Source organism: Oncorhynchus gorbuscha, linkage group LG23, assembly GCF_021184085.1.
Source record: "Oncorhynchus gorbuscha isolate QuinsamMale2020 ecotype Even-year linkage group LG23, OgorEven_v1.0, whole genome shotgun sequence".
In the NCBI taxonomy this organism is placed as follows: Eukaryota; Metazoa; Chordata; class Actinopteri; order Salmoniformes; family Salmonidae; genus Oncorhynchus; species Oncorhynchus gorbuscha.
In genome coordinates this window covers 68,136,483-68,156,050 of record NC_060195.1, presented here as the reverse complement: position 1 = coordinate 68,156,050, position 19,568 = coordinate 68,136,483, and the positions used below count along the sequence as shown (strand labels likewise).

The 19,568-nt window shown below is 43.5% G+C and overlaps 1 protein-coding gene across 1 annotated transcript; it reads right to left on the bottom strand.

Moving 5' to 3' along the window:
• Positions 1–460: 460 nt before the first annotated feature.
• Positions 461–18,860, bottom strand: LOC124010424 (adhesion G-protein coupled receptor G7-like). Its single transcript, XM_046322839.1, has 16 exons — positions 18,772–18,860; positions 17,273–17,506; positions 9,808–9,912; positions 9,583–9,692; positions 8,975–9,118; positions 8,770–8,855; positions 8,246–8,379; positions 7,729–7,842; positions 7,245–7,414; positions 5,232–5,384; positions 3,537–3,649; positions 2,758–3,089; positions 2,433–2,514; positions 1,799–1,957; positions 1,275–1,434; positions 461–1,034 (listed from the first exon to the last, which is right to left on the bottom strand). The coding sequence occupies exons 1-16, from the start codon at positions 18,848–18,850 to the stop codon at positions 828–830; spliced, it is 2,382 nt and encodes a 793-aa protein (XP_046178795.1). The 5' UTR covers positions 18,851–18,860; the 3' UTR covers positions 461–827.
• Positions 18,861–19,568: the final 708 nt, after the last annotated feature.

Sequence of the window (19,568 nt, the reverse complement as noted above, 5' to 3'; positions counted from 1 at the left end):
AGGATGAAAAATCAGGTGTTTCTATGTCAAACAGTTTTGTTATATTTCAGGCTTCTGTGATGTTAAGGTGAATGCACCAATTTGTAAGTCGCTCTGGATAAGAGCGTCTGCTAAATGACTTAAATGTAAATGTAAATGTGGATGGTTGTGTTTGGTTATTGTTTGGACTGTTTAGTGTCCTGTTTTGGGTCTGTCTTTATTTTTCGCCTGTTGTTTTGGCGTGACCTTTCCTTACTGGAATAAATACGGATTTCCCTGAACCTCTGCTCTCTGCGCCTGACTTCGCACCCACCACTCCTAGCTACGTGACACCTAAAGCTGCACTGTTTAAAGCTATTTTCTGAGATTTTTTTCTAACAAAAAAATACTGAACAGTTTCAAAGATAATAATCCGTTTTATTCAAAACAGTTACATTTAAAAAATATATATAACATACAGTATTAACAAAAATGTGCATAGCCAAAAAAATCCTTGGGCAACAACTTCTGAGGGAATTCACAGTAACAATACATTGATAGAAAATGGTGTGTATTATACTGTATATTATATGACAATAGTGTGGTACATAAAACATTTTACAACAGGTTGAAGGGAGGCACAGTGATGCCGAAACGTTGGTAAATACCCATTAAATTGTTGGGAGATTATGCATGCAGTGTGTGACTTCCTTTATTTTGATAGTTCATTGGACAACACAACTTCTAAGGGAATTCACAGTGAATATACGTCGATACAAAATGTTGTGTGTATTATACTGTATATTATAGGACAATAGTGGAGGTATATGAGATATTTTACAACAGAGGTTGAACTTGCAGCCCATCAGTTAGATGTCTGTGGAACAAGGTGAAAATGACAGATCAGTGTCCTGTTGTGTGTATGATTCTACGTTATAACTGTGCTCGCCTCGCCATAGACTGAACTTCCTAGTGTGAAGAGGGATCCCAAAACTAGAGATAGATTTCAAAGTACTTGACATCTTTTTCTTGACAATTGCTGTTCTTGCTGTGAACAGAATGAAAATCTGCAATCCCTGTGGAGTGAAAACACAAAGACATTATCAAGTATTTTCAGGAACACACAAGGACAAACAAAAGGTAGCATTTCCATAAAGAGCAGCTCAATTTATTTATGTTTACTAGGTGTCTAATTTTCAATCATGTCTGGATTATGTGGTACAATAGTACACTAGTATTTCTAGTTTACATTTGAGTCATTTAGCAGACGCTCTTATCCAGAGTGACTTACAGTAGTGAGTGCATACGTTTACTACCTGAGTGGTGGTGAGAACACAGAAGGAGATGTTGAGTATGGTGTACATGGTCTGGTTCTGTGGAATGAGCAACAGATAGCCCAGGATCCAGGAGAGACCGAGCACCACAGCCAGAGAGAAGCTACTGAGGAACTTCTTCTTCATCGATGTGTGTCTTGTACTGGGAAACATAACCAACATACTTAGATTGCTGTAATAGACTGCTGTAATGCTGTGGTATAACATTTACATTTACATTTAAGTCATTTAGCAGACGCTCTTATCCAGAGCGACTTACAAATTGGATAAGAACAGTATGCTACCATTGACTGAGTGGGTTAGTGCACGGTGCTCATTAAATTGTATGATTTGATTACTAATGACTGAATTAATAATGACAAAATAATAATACATTTTATTTATAACAGCTTTTCATTGAAATACAATAAAAAATAAACAAGCGCGTTAGTAGGCATTTAAATCAAGACATCTTAATGACTACAAGTTTGTACTTTGTGCCTCCAAAATGCCCCAATTAATGTTACCTGGTTAAATGTGGGTTGGTCTTGGCTGTTGTAACTGTAAAACATACCAACACCACTGTGTTGAAGATAAGCATGAACGCCACAGGTATCAGGAACCCCCAAAACATTGGCAGCTTGAAGTCAAAGTTCCCCTTTGGATCGAGGGCAGCAAGCCAGCAGCTGACAGGTCAAATGAATGAATTAGAGTGGGACTATGTGACAGACAAAACAGGATGCCAGTGATTTGAATAATGTGGTATAAAGTAAACGTGGTGGGTGGCATAAGTAAACAAGAAACCTTTCAACACAATGGATCGTTCTTCTTGTTTTTTACAACTTTTGTAATTGTTCTTAACCATCTTTAAAAGCATGCAATACAAACATTGATAGGGAAAAGCTTTTACAGTATTAGTTATAACATTTTATACAGCAATTGCCCCACATTGATATTGGTAGTACAGTACAATTTGAGAGATATTCATCACCTCCAGCTCGTGGCTTCAGCCAATCAGACTGTCCCCATGTACCCCACACACTGCCCATGCAGTGGTTTACAAACCAATAAATACGTTGAGCCGGGTCGCTCTCTTTCAAGTACAGTATAGTACAGTACAATACAGTACAGAGTAGTAGTACAGTAGTAGTATTGACTCACAATTCCTCCTGCCTGTATCCCAGTGGATCATCCACTCTGTAACTAATTCCTAAGGTGAGGGCCACCACAACTGCAGGCAGTCCTAAAGGAGAGAATGATGTTGTTATTTCCTGGTAGATTTGCATGCAGCCATATACATAGTATATATATATACCACACATACATCCTCTAAAGACATTACATCACTATACAAGTTGCTTTTAAGTTCTATTTCAGGCTTATTAGAGCCTGAAAATATCACCAAGCATTAGTTTTAGTTCAAGGAGCCCAGGTCTAATGTCAGCCGAAACGACTAAATACTTGATGTTTCTCCATGCTGTCCTACCCCATCCGATGGCCATTGTATAGGCTGTGAAGTGTGACGGGCTGGTGGCCAGGCTGTTTCTGATCATTAGGAAGACATGTGTGGCGTACAGCGTGTTCCAGGTGAACGTCCCCAACAGGAAGTACTGCAGCAGGACTGCCACTGCAGTACAGGGCCCTCTGTCCCGCTCTGTGTGTGTGTCGGACGGGGGGAGAATGTTGTCCTCCTGTATTTTAGGTTTGCCCAGCTGTTTATGAGGGTTGTCCACTCCCAACATGAAGAGGAGGGTGAAGATCAGGAGACACACGCAGATGCTCACTAAGAGGACCGTTGGGTTGGTTTTGCGTGATTTCCTGGGGACAGGTGATAGACAACACTATGTTAGGGAAGTTATATGTGTAGTTATGGATGTGTTGGTTCATTAATAGTGGGTTTTATAATGGTTTCACCTATCAAGTCCTGTTGGATCAGACAAAGGGCTTCTTTACACTATTGAGAAGCACCCAATATTTTGAATTGGTTCTGGAACCCTGTAGGATCTTACCTGGTCTCCATCTGGAATGTTATTGTATATTTTTAATTGGTTCTGGAACCCTGTAGGATCTTACCTGGTCACCATCTGGAATGTTATTGTATATTTTTAATTGGTTCTGGAACCCTGTAGGATCTTACCTGGTCACCATCTGGAATGTTATTGTATATTTTGAATTGGTTCTGGAACCCTGTAGAATCTTACCTGGTCACCATCTGGAATGTTACTGTATATTTTGAATTGGTTCTGGAACCCTGTAGGATCTTACCTGGTTGCGATCTGGAATGTTATTGTTAAACTCAACCCAATGATGGATATGGAACATCCCAATATGGTGATCGAGTGTAGCTCATCAGCGTATTTAAAGTCCCTCCTGAACGACTGCAGAAAGAAAATGAAAATATATATTTCAACACTAAGTTTGTCACAGTCAGAAATATTTGTTGAGGATAGGCCAATGTCTCATCCTGCGCTCTGCAGAATATCAGATCTCATCAATGAATGGAGAAGGGATTAACATCCCCATGGCTTAGGCTACCACATCCTTATGATTTGCAAGTCTATTTTTTCGTAAGCTCAACGTGACTGCAAGAGACAGGTTGGAATGTCTGACTGAAATACTGGACAAATAAAAAAACATCTAAATTGGCGGTGGTGTTTGAATGTGTTGATAAAATGTGGGACATGATGGTTTGGTTGCGGGACAAAGGTCCAAAATGGGGGACTGTCCTGCACAATCCGGGACATGTGGTCACTCTATTCCCATGGTGAATGGCTAGGCCCACTCCCACTACTGTATGAAACCACACACTATTTCAAGTATATTACCGCAACAATCGATATGGTGAAAACAAGGTGTGGGGAGGCACAGAAACTCACATCAATACCTTTCTCTGATAACACTGTAAATCTAAGAATTGATGCTATAGATCACAATCAATAGGAAACTGACTGAACCACTAAAAAACTCCCCAGCTTTCCAAATGGATGTGAGTTGTGAGGGCCGAGATGCCTGTTCATTTACTTTTGTTAGCTACATGTCGGGGATGCTATTCACAAGGATATATTGTTCTGTCTCACGATTCAAGCATGAAACTGCACAGAGGATCGGCTGCATGGCTATATTGACGAAAAACAGATTCCATGAGATCGAACGGTGGAAAAATAAAATGTGTCTCCTTGCCTATGTAAATGACATATTTGGGAAACTGAACACAAGAATGCAGGTAAAATAGAAAAACATTCTACAGTCGAGTGACCGAATCAGTGCATTCAGAAAAAAATATTTCTTATTGGAGAGAAATCTGTTTGACTGTGATCCTGCCTCAGTTGACATGCCGGTAAGTGAAATGGAACACAGATTGTGCCGTCATATGACCGAATGCTGCAGACAAAGCATTTTGGTTCCTGACTCAAAGGGATTAAATATCCTGCCGTCTCGCTCTGAGTATTGAAACTCATGATACCCCTTTGACAGCTCATATCTGTGGGAGGCTGGAATTAGTGTTCTAGTTTGCATTAAAACCAAATATCGATCCAGGTTAGAGGTGACAGCAGAGATGAGGTGAACACTGGCAACCACACCACCTGATTTTGAGAACATCCGACACGACATGCATCATGTCTCTTATCTCACCATCTCATTAGTGATGGTGAGATAAGAGACTTTATGTCAGACCAATTTACATTGACTGTCATAGCCTCACATTAAATGTATGTGATGGTGAGTTGGGAAAACAATCAGAAATACTGTTAGAATGTTTTGCAATTGACTGCCATAGCACCATAGACCCAACTAAAAAAAAGTAAAAATTGCTCTTAATTACAAAAAGAAATTCACATGGTTGGGGTCACAAGAACTTTCAGATATCAAAATGGGGTCATGTTTCAAAAAGGTTTGTGAACCCCTCCATAGGTCAGCGTGTGGTCAGTAAAAGGGAGATGAAGGCAGCTAGCTACTCACCATCAGCACAGCGAAGTTAGTGGTGTGATTACAGAAACATCGCAGGCCGTCTGCTGAGTGGTTGACTTTGGAGCAGCCAAAGGTGCTCCAGTCTTTCAACGTGTAGTTCCATGACACGCAGGCAAAGTCATAGAGGGAGGCGTTGGAAACAGCCTGAGAAGTGAGAACAGACACAAACTCACTGTAAATCCTTCAGAAAAAGACATGCACTGATGGTATTCCTCATTCAAGTCGCTCTGGATAAGAGCGTCTGCTAAATGACTTAAATGTAAATGTAAAAAAATTATAAAGTCAATTGTGAAGTATGAAAGGTCATCACGCAAATGTGGAAAGAAGAAGTTTCAATTATGATATATCATATTATATACAATGCAATATTTGCTTCCTTGTTCTTAATGGCGGATAAGCCATTAGTCATCTTAATTATCAATCAAGTACAAGGGAGGAACAAAAATCCACAGCCACTAGCCTAGTCTTAGTCTAAAATTGACTTTAAAAATAATCCTCAGCAATCTACACAAAATACCCCATAATGGCAAAGCAAAAACAGGTTTTAAGAAATGTTTGTAAATGTGTAAAAATTAAACGCTGAAACACCTTATTTACATAACTATTCAGACCCTTTGCTATGAGACTCAAAAGTGAGCTCAGGTGCATCCTGTTTCCATTGATAATCCTTGAGATGTTTCTTCAACTTGATTTACCATGTGTGGTAAATTCAATTGATTGAACATGATTTGGAAAGGCACACCTGTCTATACGCGGTCTCACAGTTGACAGTGCATGTCAGATCAAAAACCAAGCCATGAGGTCGAAGGAATTGTCCGTAGAGCTCCGAGACAGGATTGTGTTGAGGCACAGATCTGAGGAAGGGTACCAAAAAGTTCTGCAGCGTTGAAGGTCCCCAGGAACACTTCCATTCTTCAATGGAAGACGTTCGGAACCACCAAGAATCTTCCTAGAGCTGGCCGCCCAGGCAAACTGAGCAATCGGGGGAGAAGGGCCTTCGTCAGGGAGGTGACCAAGTACCAGATGGTCACTCTGACAGAGCGCCAGAGTTCATCTGTGAAGATGAGAGAACCTTCCAGAAGGACAACCATCTCTGCAGCACTCCATTAATCAGGCATTTATGGTAGAGTGGCCAGACAGAAGCCACACCTCAGTAAAAGGCACTTGACAGCTCGCTTGGAGTTTGACAAAAGGCACCTAAAGGACTCGGACCATGAGAAACAAGATTCTCAGGTCTGATGGAACCAAGATTGAACTCTTTGGCCTGAATGCCAAGCGTTACGTCTGAAGGAAACCTGGCACCATCCCTATGGTGAGGCATAGTGGTGGCAGCATCATGCTATGGGGATGTTTTTCAGTGGTAGGGGCTGGGATACTAGTCCGGATCGAGGGAAAGTTGAACGGAGCAAAGTACAAAGATAGCCTTGATGAAAACCTGCTCCAGAGCACTCAGGCCCTCAGACTGGGACAAAGTTTCAAATTCCAGCAGGACAATGACCCTAAGCATCCAGCCAAGACAATGCAGGAGTCTTTGAATGTCCTTGAGTGGCCCAGCCAGAGCCCGGACTTGAACCCGATCTAACATCTTTGGAGAGAACTGAAAATAGCTGTGCAGCGATGCTACCCATTAAACCTGGCAGAGCTTGAGAGGATTTGCAGAGAAGAACGGCTGTAATCGCTGCCAAAGGTGCTTCAACAAAGTACTGAGTAAAGGGTCTGAATACTTATGTAAATGTAATATAAGTTTTTTTTTATACATTTACAAACATTTCTAAGAACCTGTTTTTGCTTTGTCATTATGGGGTATTGTGTGTACGTAGATTGATGAGGTAAAATAGCAATTGAATACATTTTTTAATAAGGGTGTAACGTAACAAAATGTGGGAAAAGTGAAAGGGGACTGAATACTTTCCAAATGCACTGAAGATAATGGACAACTTCCCATTAAATTTCGCAGATAGATTTGGACCACGATGTGGTTACTTATTCCAAGAGAAATCTTACTGTGGGCTTGAAGAGCATCTCAACATGTAACGCAGACACTTCTCCCAGGTTAGCAGAGATGACCCTTCTGCTGGTTCCTGGAGAAGCTCTGAAAGCCCTGGACCTGAAGAACCGGTCATTTTGGTAGAGCACAAAACCAATGGAGTGGCTTGTGGTTTTACTATGCAAAACTGAGTAGAGTGAAATTGAATGAGAGAGGGTAGAGGGAGAGAGAGAGTGGGGAGAGAGAGATTGCTGTTCATTACAGAACATATACATGAGTAGCTTGACCTTGCCTTGTAGAACTATCAGGGAAGCCTAATTATTTCTCAATAGTTTACCTATCCATGTGTCATATGACTCATCTTTATTGGACAATCTAAATATTTGGCATTGCTGACCTGATTTTGGCCACCACAAAGAGCAGTTAAGCGCTCTCGGTGAAAGCGTATAAGGAAATTAAATATTGAGGATCTACACTGTTAGCATACCAGCATTGACTCACCTGGTGGGAATTTGATAACAATCTGGACATCGGTAGAACGTCCTTTGTCAGCTATCAGTTTAGAGGTATTGTTGTTGAGATGAATTCTGTTGGCCACAAAATTACCAGATCTTCCTGGAGAAGGAGATTAATATGATTTAACAATTTAAAGCAGAACAATATAGTGTTACTTCTGTACCACAGGAGGCTGGTGGAACCTTAATTGGGGAGAATGGGCTCATGGTAACGGCTGGAGTGGAATCAGCGGAATGGTATCAAATACATCAAACACGCGGTTTCCATGTGTTTTATGCCATTCCATTCGCTCTGTTCCAACCATTATTATGAGTCGTCCTCCCCTCAGCAGCCTCCACTGTATCTGTTCTTGTCTGTAGTACACCAAATCAAATCCATTCCAAACCTTATTGACAGCAGAGGAGAAACATTTTAAAATGAGGAGATATAACTAGACTGTCAACACAGATATAAACTATCACTTTAAATGGCAGTATGTAGGTTCACTAGCAGTCCTACCCACCAGTCAGAGCAGTAAACTGGATCCCTACTGAGTCACTTGGTACTTGGACAGACTGGACTACCAGGTTGGGCTGAACCACCGAGGACACATTATTGCTCTGGTCCAGGGAAAACATCTCTAGGGTCTCTGTGAGGCTGGGAGAGAAACACAGAAAAACATTAGTTTGCATGCACCATGCAGAGGCACACGTACACACATAAACACTAACATATACAGAAACGCACACACAGACAGACAGACAGACAGACAGACAGACAGACAGACAGACAGACAGACAGACAGACAGACAGACAGACAGACAGACAGACAGACAGACAGACAGACAGACAGACAGACAGACAGACAGACAGACAGACAGACAGACAGACAGACAGACAGACAGACAGACAGACAGACAGACAGACAGACAGACAGACAGACAGACAGACAGACAGACAGACAGACAGACAGACAGACAGACAGACAGACAGACAGACAGACAGACAGACAGACAGACAGACAGACAGACAGACTGACTCCTGTACTTTTGGACAGCGTCTCTCTCCTGTGTACTCTCCTCACTGGCATTGAGCAGCTGACTGATGGTGGTTACAGCTGCCACTGCGATGTCCTGCAACATGATCAAAACCAGGGGATGAACCTCAAGTGTTCAAATCACTGCAGTGACAACCTCACGTTTCTCTCCAGAACATGTCATAGTTCACAACTTGATTTCAAAACATGTTATACCTCTGTGATATTTGCAGACTGAAGCAGTGTGTTAGCTATCTCTGCTGCTGTGGTGATGTTGTCAGCTGATAGCCGCTTTGGACGGGAGGTTAGGATCTGAGTACTGAAGGCCAACTGTAATAAACCACCTGAATTGCTGGAGATCTGAATAGGGAGAGACACATATTTTTATTTTAGTATTGTTTGTCAACAGAACATTGTATAAGTGGCAGCAACATGCTGAACTGTTAGTACATTTGGATATTACAATAGCCAGTACTAACTATGTGGCTCAGTTGGTAAAGCATGGTCCTTGAAATACCCGTGTAGTGGGTTCAATGCCCACAGGGGACCAGTCTGAAAATGTATGCACTCATTACTATACGTCAGTCTGGATGAGAACATCTACTAAATGCAATGTGAAACACAAGAAAGAAAAGTTCCTAAAACTGTAAAGCAGAATAAAGGAACAGAATACATTATCTGAAGGTAAAAGCCAGTTGTTACTGATCTTCAAACTGTAAGATCCACTCCTCATAATGATGACTGTAACTGACTTGAGGAAAGAAGAACGCTAAATCAAGACTGGTCATAAATCAGGATAATAAAAAATATGCCTATTGACTTACATTTCCTAGAATGTCACTGAGGGTTAATTCACACTGCAGTTCATGAGGAGGACCAAACATTGGAGATCCAGTGTCATATGAACATTCTGCTAAGGCTTTTGGTAAACCGGCTGGAGGAACCAAGATAGTAAAGATTTTGTGTTACCTAATAGAACATTAATTAGGACTGTAACAGACAAATACATTTTTGTAATTTCAGGTGAATAAAAGTGGTGAATAACATACCACTGGTTGTATTCTCATCACACAATTCTTCTGAATAAGCAGACCAGTCAACCATTGTTCTTGGGAAGGAAAAATCACCAATGATGGTGGAATTGCAGAAATTCCCTATCGAAGTAAAATACATTTCAACATGGAGCAAATGTATGACTGAACATGAAATATATATTCTGAATGTGAGATCCAAGGAAAAGTGTTGTGGATCCAGGGTTAGGTATAGTAATGTAGTGATGTGTACTGTGAATGTAGATCCAGGGTTAGGTATAGTAATGTAGTGGTGTGTACTGTGAATGTGAGATCCAGGGTTAGGTATAGTAATGTAGTGGTGTGTACTGTGAATGTGAGATCCAGGGGGTTAGGTATAGTAATGTAGTGGTGTGTACTGTGAATGGTAGATCCAGGGTTAGGTATAGTAATGTAGTGGTGTGTACTGTGAATGGTAGATCCAGGGTTAGGTATAGTAATGTAGTGGTGTGTACTGTGAATGGTAGATCCAGGGATAGGTATAGTAATGTAGTGGTGTGTACTGTGAATGGTAGATCCAGGGTTAGGTATAGTAATGTAGTGGTGTGTACTGTGAATGGTAGATCCAGGGTTATGTATAGTATTGTAGTGGTGTGTACTGTGAATGGTAGATCCAGGGTTATGTATAGTAATGTAGTGATGTGTACTGTGAATGGTAGATCCAGGGTTAGGTATAGTATTGTAGTGGTGTGTACTGTGAATGGTAGATCCAGGGTTAGGTATAGTAATGTAGTGGTGTGTACTGTGAATGGTAGATCCAGGGTTAGGTATAGTATTGTAGTGGTGTGTACTGTGAATGTGAGATCCAGGGTTATGTATAGTAATGTAGTGATGTGTACTGTGAATGGTAGATCCAGGGTTAGGTATAGTAATGTAGTGACGTGGACTGTGAATGGTAGATCCAGGGTTAGGTATAGTAATGTAGTGATGTGGACTGTGAATGTGAGGTCCAGGGTTATGTATAGTAATGTAGTGATGTGTACTGTGAATGTGAGATCCAGGGTTATGTATAGTAATGTAGTGATGTGGACTGTGAATGTGAGATCCAGGGTTATGTATAGTAATGTAGTGATGTGTACTGTGAATGGTAGATCCAGGGTTAGGTATAGTAATGTAGTGATGTGTACTGTGAATGGTAGATCCAGGGTTATGTATAGTAATGTAGTGATGTGGACTGTGAATGTGAGATCCAGGGTTATGTATAGTAATGTAGTGATGTGTACTGTGAATGTGAGATCCAGGGTTAGGTATAGTAGTGTAGTGATGTGTACTGTGAATGTGAGATGCAGGGTTAGGTATAGTAGTGTAGTGATGTGGACTGTGAATGTGAGATCCAGGGTTAGGTATAGTAGTGTAGTGATGTGGACTGTGAATGTGAGATCCAGGGTTAGGTATAGTAATGTAGTGATGTGTACTGTGAATGTGAGATCCAGGGTTAGGTATAGTAATGTAGTGATGTGTACTGTGAATGTGAGATCCAGGGTTAGGTATAGTAGTGTAGTGGTGTGTACTGTGAATGTGAGATCCAGGGTTAGGTATAGTAATGTAGTGGTGTGTACTGTGAATGTGAGATCCAGGGTTAGGTATAGTAATGTAGTGATGTGGACTGTGAATGTGAGATCCAGGGTTAGGTATAGTAGTGTAGTGGTGTGTACTGTGAATGTGAGATCCAGGGTTAGGTATAGTAATGTAGTGATGTGTACTGTGAATGTGAGATCCAGGGTTAGGTATAGTAGTGTAGTGATGTGTACTGTGAATGTGAGATCCAGGTTTAGGTATAGTAATGTTGTGATGTGTACTGTGAATGTGAGATCCAGGTTTAGGTAGAGTAGTGTAGTATTGTGGTGGAGTCTGAATGGTAGATCCAGGGTTAGGTATAGTAGTGTAGTGGTGTGTACTGTGAATGGTAGATCCAGGGTTAGGTAGAGTAGTGTAGTATTGTGGAGGAGTCTGAATGGTAGACCCAGGGTTAGGTATAGTAGTGTAGTATTGTGGAGTGGAGTCTGAATGGTAGATCCACGGTTAGGTATAATAGTGTAGTATTGTGGACGAGTCTGAATGGTAGTGCCAGGGTTAGGTATAGTAGTGTAGTATTGTGGAGGAGTCTGAATGGTAGAGCCAGGGTTAGGTATAGTAGTGTAGTATTGTGGAGGAGTCTGAATGGTAGAGCCAGGGTTAGGTATAGTAGTGTAGTATTGTGGAGGAGTCTGAATGGTAGATCCAGGGTTAGGTATAGTAGTGTAGTATTGTGGAGGAGTCTGAATGGTAGAGCCAGGGTTAGGTATAGTAGTGTAGTATTGTGGAGTCTGAATGGTAGATCCAGGTTTAGGTATAGTAGTGTAGTATTGTGGAGGAGTCTGAATGGTAGACCCAGGGTTAGGTATAGTAGTATAGTATTGTGGTGGAGTATGAATGGTAGATCCAGGGTTAGGTATAGTAGTGTAGTATTGTGGAGGAGTCTGAATGGTAGACCCAGGGTTAGGTATAGTAGTATAGTATTGTGGTGGAGTCTGAATGGTAGATCCAGGGTTAGGTATAGTAGTGTAGTATTGTGGATGTCATGTTTGTCATTTATTATCTTGTCTTGTCCCTGTGCTTCCCATGCTATTCGTTTCCCTCTGCTGGTCTTATTTGGTTCTTTCCCTCCTTCTAGCCCTCTCTCTCCCCCTCCCTCTCTCACTCTCTCGCTCTCTCTTCTCTCTATCGTTCCGTTCCTGCTCCCAGCTGTTCCTATTCCCCTAATCATCATTTAGTCTTCCCACACCTGTTCCCGATCCTTTCCCCTGATTAGAGTCCCTATTTATTCCTTTGTGTTCCGTTCCTGTCCCGTCGGTTCCTTGTATTGTATTCACCATGCTGTGATTGCGTTTCGCCCTGTCCTGTCGTGTTTTTGCCGTGATTGTGTATCACCCTGTCCTGTCGTGTTTTGTGCCTTCATCAGATGCTGCGTGTGAGCAGGTGTCTCAGTCGACTACGGCCTGCGCCTACCCGGCGACCTGCAGTCTGTGGCCGCTTCTCCAGTTGTTTCCCTCTACAAGTCTAGAGGATTTCTGTTATTCCGTTTTGGACTTTAATAAACTCTGTTTCTGTTAAGTCGCGTTTGGGTCCTCTTTCACCTGCATGACAGAAGGAACCGACCAAGGAATGGACCCAGCGACTTCAGACGCTCGTTACACTGCCGTCGAGATCCAAGGAGCCATGCTCGGCAGACACGAGCAGGAATTGTCTGCTGCTCGCCATGCCGTGGAGAACCTGGCCGCTCAGGTTTCCGACCTCTCTGGACAGTTCCAGAGTCTACGTCTCGTGCCACCTGTTACTCCCTGGCCTGCCGAGCCTCCAGAACCTAGGGTTAATAACCCACCTTGCTACTCCGGGCAGCCCACTGAGTGCCGCTCCTTTCTCACGCAGTGTGAGATTGTGTTCTCTCTCCAACCCCACACATACTCTAGAGAGAGAGCTCGGGTTGCTTACGTCATTTCACTCCTTACTGGCCGGGCTCGAGAATGGGGCACAGCTATCTGGGAGGCAAGGGCTGATTGCTCTAACAAATTCCAGAACTTTAAAGAGGAGATGATTCGGGTTTTTGACCGTTCAGTTTTTGGTGGGGAGGCTTCTAGGGCCCTGGCTTCCTTATGCCAAGGTGAACGGTCCATAACGGATTATTCCATTGAGTTTCGCACTCTTGCTGCCTCTAGTGAGTGGAACGAGCCGGCGCTGCTCGCTCGTTTTCTGGAGGGACTCCACGCAGTGGTTAAGGATGAGATTCTCTCCCGGGAGGTTCCTTCAGATGTGGACTCTTTGATTGCTCTCGCCATCCGCATAGAACGACGGGTAGATCTTCGTCACCGGGCTCGTGGAAGAGAGCTCGCATCAACGGTGTTTCCCTGCTCCGCATCGCAACCATCTCCCTCCTCTGGCTTTGAGACTGAGCCCATGCAGCTGGGAGGGATTCGCATCTCGAATAAGGAGAGGGAACGGAGGATCACCAACCGCCTGTGCCTCTATTGCGGAGTTGCTGGACATTTTGTTAATTCATGTCCAGTAAGAGGCCAGAGCCCATCAGTAAGCGGAGGGCTACTGGTGAGCGCTACTACTCAGGTCCCTTCATCTAGATCTTGTACTACTATGTCGGTCCATCTACGCTGGACCGGTTCGGGTGCTACATGCAGTGCTTTGATTGACTCTGGGGCTGAGGGTTGTTTCATGGACGAAGCATGGGCTCGGAAACATAACATTCCTTTCAGACCGTTAGACAGGCCTACGCCCATGTTTGCCTTAGATGGTAGTCATCTTCCCAGTATCAAATTTGAGACACTACCTTTAACTCTCACAGTATCTGGTAACCACAGTGAGACTATTTCTTTTTTGATTTTCCGTTCACCGTTTACACCTGTTGTTTTGGGTCATCCCTGGCTTGTATGTCATAATCCTTCTATTAATTGGTCTAGTAATTCTATCCTATCCTGGAACGTTTCTTGTCATGTGAAGTGTTTAATGTCTGCCATTCCTCCCATTTCTTCTGTCCCTACTTCTCAGGAGGAACCTGGCGATTTGACAGGAGTGCCGGAGGAATATCATGATCTGCGCACGGTCTTCAGTCGGTCCCGAGCCAACTCCCTTCCTCCTCACCGGTCGTATGATTGTAGTATTGATCTCCTTCCGGGGACCACTCCTCCTCGAGGTAGACTATACTCTCTGTCGGCTCCCGAACGTAAGGCTCTCGAGGATTATTTGTCTGTGTCTCTTGACGCCGGTACCATAGTGCCTTCTTCTTCTCCGGCCGGGGCGGGGTTCTTTTTGTTAAAAAGAAGGACGGTACTCTGCGCCCTGCGTGGATTATCGAGGGCTGAATGACATAACGGTTAAGAATCGTTATCCGCTTCCCCTTATGTCATCAGCCTTCGAGATTCTGCAGGGAGCCAGGTGCTTTACTAAGTTGGACCTTCGTAACGCTTACCATCTCGTGCGCATCAGAGAGGGGGACGAGTGGAAAACGGCGTTTAACACTCCGTTAGGGCATTTTGAGTACCGGGTTCTGCCGTTCGGTCTCGCCAATGCGCCAGCTGTTTTTCAGGCATTAGTTAATGATGTTCTGAGAGACATGCTGAACATTTTTGTTTTTGTCTATCTTGACGATATCCTGATTTTTTCTCCGTCACTCGAGATTCATGTTCAGCACGTTCGACGTGTTCTACAGCGCCTTTTAGAGAATTGTCTCTACGTAAAGGCTGAGAAGTGCTCTTTTCATGTCTCCTCCGTTACTTTTCTCGGTTCCGTTATTTCCGCTGAAGGCATTCAGATGGATTCCGCTAAGGTCCAAGCTGTCAGTGATTGGCCCGTTCCAAGGTCACGTGTCGAGTTGCAGCGCTTTTTAGGTTTCGCTAATTTCTATCGGCGTTTCATTCGTAATTTCGGTCAAGTTGCTGCCCCTCTCACAGCTCTTACTTCTGTCAAGACGTGTTTTAAGTGGTCCGGTTCCGCCCAGGGAGCTTTTGATCTTCTAAAAGAACGTTTTACGTCCGCTCCTATCCTCGTTACTCCTGACGTCACTAGACAATTCATTGTCGAGGTTGACGCTTCAGAGGTAGGCGTGGGAGCCATCCTATCCCAGCGCTTCCAGTCTGACGATAAGGTTCATCCTTGCGCTTATTTTTCTCATCGCCTGTCGCCATCTGAGCGCAACTATGATGTGGGTAACCGTGAACTGCTCGCCATCCGCTTAGCCCTAGGCGAATGGCGACAGTGGTTGGAGGGGGCGACCGTTCCTTTTGTCGTTTGGACAGACCATAAGAACCTTGAGTACATCCGTTCTGCCAAACGACTTAATGCCCGTCAAGCTCGTTGGGCGTTGTTTTTCGCTCGTTTCGAGTTTGTGATTTCTTACCGTCCGGGTAGCAAGAACACCAAGCCTGATGCCTTATCCCGTCTGTTTAGTTCTTCTGTGGCTTCTACTGATCTCGAGGGATTCTTCCTTATGGGCGTGTTGTCGGGTTGACAGTCTGGGGAATTGAAAGACAGGTTAAGCAAGCACTCACGCACACTGCGTCGCCGCGCGCTTGTCCTAGTAACCTCCTTTTCGTTCCTGTTTCCACTCGTCTGGCTGTTCTTCAGTGGGCTCACTCTGCCAAGTTAGCTGGTCATCCCGGTGTTCGAGGCACTCTTGCGTCTATTCGCCAGCGCTTTTGGTGGCCGACTCAGGAGCGTGACACGCGCCGTTTCGTGGCTGCGTGTTCAGACTGCGCGCAGAAGAAGTCTGGTAATTTTTTTCTGCTTCTGCTCCTGGTCTTGCTGGGTCTCAGTCTGTTCCCTGCCATCGCATCTCTCCTGTTCTTGTCCCTGCCCTTGCTGTGTCTCAGTCTGTCCCTAGTTCTCATTTTTTTTTTAGAGTAGTACCCTAGTTTCCCTTTTTATCGTTTTTCGTTACGGTCCTGAGGAGAGGAGTTGGGTTCTTTCTCGGGACGTGCTGGACCGTTTGATCTATGATTTCCTCCGTTGCCGCCAGTGTTCCCTCCTCGAGAGCGCCAGGAGGCGCTCGGTGAGTGGGGGTACTGTCATGTTTGTCATTTATTATCTTGTCTTGTCCCTGTGCTTCCCATGCTATTCGTTTCCCTCTGCTGGTCTTATTTGGTTCTTTCCCTCCTTCTAGCCCTCTCTCTCCCCCTCCCTCTCTCACTCTCTCGCTCTCTCTTCTCTCTATCGTTCCGTTCCTGCTCCCAGCTGTTCCTATTCCCCTAATCATCATTTAGTCTTCCCACACCTGTTCCCGATCCTTTCCCCTGATTAGAGTCCCTATTTATTCCTTTGTGTTCCGTTCCTGTCCCGTCGGTTCCTTGTATTGTATTCACCATGCTGTGATTGCGTTTCGCCCTGTCCTGTCGTGTTTTTGCCGTGATTGTGTATCACCCTGTCCTGTCGTGTTTTGTGCCTTCATCAGATGCTGCGTGTGAGCAGGTGTCTCAGTCGACTACGGCCTGCGCCTACCCGAAGCGACCTGCAGTCTGTGGCCGCTTCTCCAGTTGTTTCCCCTCTACAAGTCTAGAGGATTTCTGTTATTCCGTTTTGGACTTTAATAAACTCTGTTTCTGTTAAGTCGCGTTTGGGTCCTCTTTCACCTGCATGACAGTGGAGGAGTCTGAATGGTAGATCCAGGGTTAGGTATAGTAGTGTAGTATTGTGGAGGAGTCTGAATGGTAGACCCAGGGTTTGGTATAGTAGTGTAGTATTGTGGAGGAGTCTGAATGGTAGATCCAGGGTTAGGTATAGTAGTGTAGTATTGTGGTAGATCCAGGGTTAGGTATAGTAGTGTAGTATTGTGGTAGATCCAGGGTTAGGTATAGTAGTGTAGTATTGTGGTAGATCCAGGGTTAGGTATAGTAGTGTAGTATTGTGGAGGAGTCTGAATGGTAGATCCAGGGTTAGGTATAGTGTAAGTGTGTGGATGTACCCTCTGAACAGGTCTCTCCGGTCCACTCATCAGGGCAGATACAGTCTCCACTCAGCAGCTCACCACCATTTATACAGACCAGAGGAGGGGTTGTGGTGTTGGAGGTGGTGGGGAGACTGGTAGTTGGAAGACCAGTAGTATTTAGGGTTATAGGGTCACCAAGAGTTGGGATAGTTATGTCAATGGTGGTTGGAATGGCAGAGGATGTGATGAGATCCCCCTGTGGAAAAGAGACTTTAAAAAAGATAATTAATTCAGTAAACCACATAAACAAGGATACATAGTGTCAGTTCCTATAATCATAGCAGATGATCCATGCTGTTCCAGTTTCATTGTGTCTGCATCCGTGTAGAAATGTTTTCTACTGTAATTTATGAGAGAAAGAAGTCATTATCACTGCCAATAAACAGCTGATAGCAAAGGCTACTCTGTTATCAACTGTATCTGAGACCTGACAGTAGTCTATTCACAGTCTGTAAACAACAACTTAACAATATATCTAAATAGTGTTTGTATAAAAATAAAGTCTGAAACAATGTCTTCATTGATGCTATTGTATCCCTTGCAGCAAACAGACAAATTATCAATCAATCATTGACTATAAATCAAACTTCAAAATTCACGAACCAAACTGTAAAAACTGTTAGGTCATATATTGGCAATAATCATTTGTTAAGTTAAATGTTTCATACATTTTTGCACATCTGAATTGAAAGCAATTTTCCAACATAATTCTCAATCACAGAAGACTCTTAACAACAACATCATAAGAGATGACATGGAAAGGGATGCTGGCCCATGTTGACTCCAATGCTTCCCATAGCTATGTCAAGTTGACTGGATGAGTTCCTCTGTGGAGATGGGAGAACCTTCCAGGAGGACAGCCATCTCTGTAGCACTCAGGCCTTTATGGTAGAGTGGCCTTGATGAAAACATGATCCAGAGCACTCAGGACCTCAGATTGGGGTGAAGGTTCACCTTCCAATAGGACAATGACCCTAAGCACTCAGCCAGGACAATGCAAGAGTGGCTTCAGGACAAGTCTCTGATTGTCCTTGAGTGGCCCAGGCAGAGCCCGGACTTGAACCCGATCGAACATCTCTGGAGAGACCTGACAATAGCTGTGAAGCAAGGTTCCTCATCCAAACTGAATGCGAGAAACTTCCCAAATACAGGTGTACCACACTCATATCCAAGAAGACTCGATACTGTAATCGCTGATGCTTTAACAAAGTACTGAGTAAAGGGTCTGAACACGTATGTAAATGTAATATTTAATTTAGACATTTTTCATAAATTAGCAAAAATGTTTTTGCTTTGTCATTATGGGGTATTGTGTGGAGATTTAATCAATTAATTTTTTTTTAGAATAAGGCTGTAACGTAACAAAATGTGGAAAAAGTAAGGGGTCTGAATCTTTTCTGAAAGCACTGTATGTCATGGAAAGTGCATGTGTTCTTAAACCACCCTGAATGAATCAAATATATAGCAAGTCTTACCTGTAGCAAAGACAACCATAATCCATAGCTCCTTCATCTCTGCCGTTTTCCAGTCATCCAGTGTCAGCAGACTGCACATTACTAGACCGTCTGTGGGTCTTATGCTGCTCTCCTCCTGTCACAGAGACTGCAGTGACGTGCAGATACCAGTTAATTATTTACTATTGGAATGAAGGGGGAAGTACTGTACATTGGCTCCAATACAACTCACATTGCTACATGACTGGATGAATAAAATGGATAGACATGGATGGATACTGTGAGGACCAGTTAACCAATAGCATTACCCTTCTCTATGCAAAACATTCTTGGTTGCACCTGGGAAGGTACAGTACATGTTTTGGTAAACAGAAACGTTTTTCCACTACCACATGTGTAATTCGATCTCCTGATTAGAGGGGAATAGTTTTAAACAATGGAACTGGGTTGGAGTGTTGGAGGTCTGGATTAGAATGTGAGGACACTTGAGGGTAGACTTCTCTAGAACATGGTTTCCGAAACTATCATTTGGAAACAAATGAATTGTTGAGTACTGTCACAGCCAGAAGAGGATTGGCCACCTCTCATAGCCTGGTCCCTCTGTAGGTTTCTTCCTAGGTTCTGGACTTTTTTAGGGAGTTTTTCCTAGGTGCCGTGCTTCTACACCTGCATTGCTTGCTGTTTGGGGTTTTAGGCTGCGTTTCTGTACAGCACTTTGAGATATCAGCTGATGTACGAAGGTCTTTATAAATACATTTGATTTGATTTGATTAAAATGTGCATTGACACCAGCACACAACCATGAGGACTCAATCTAT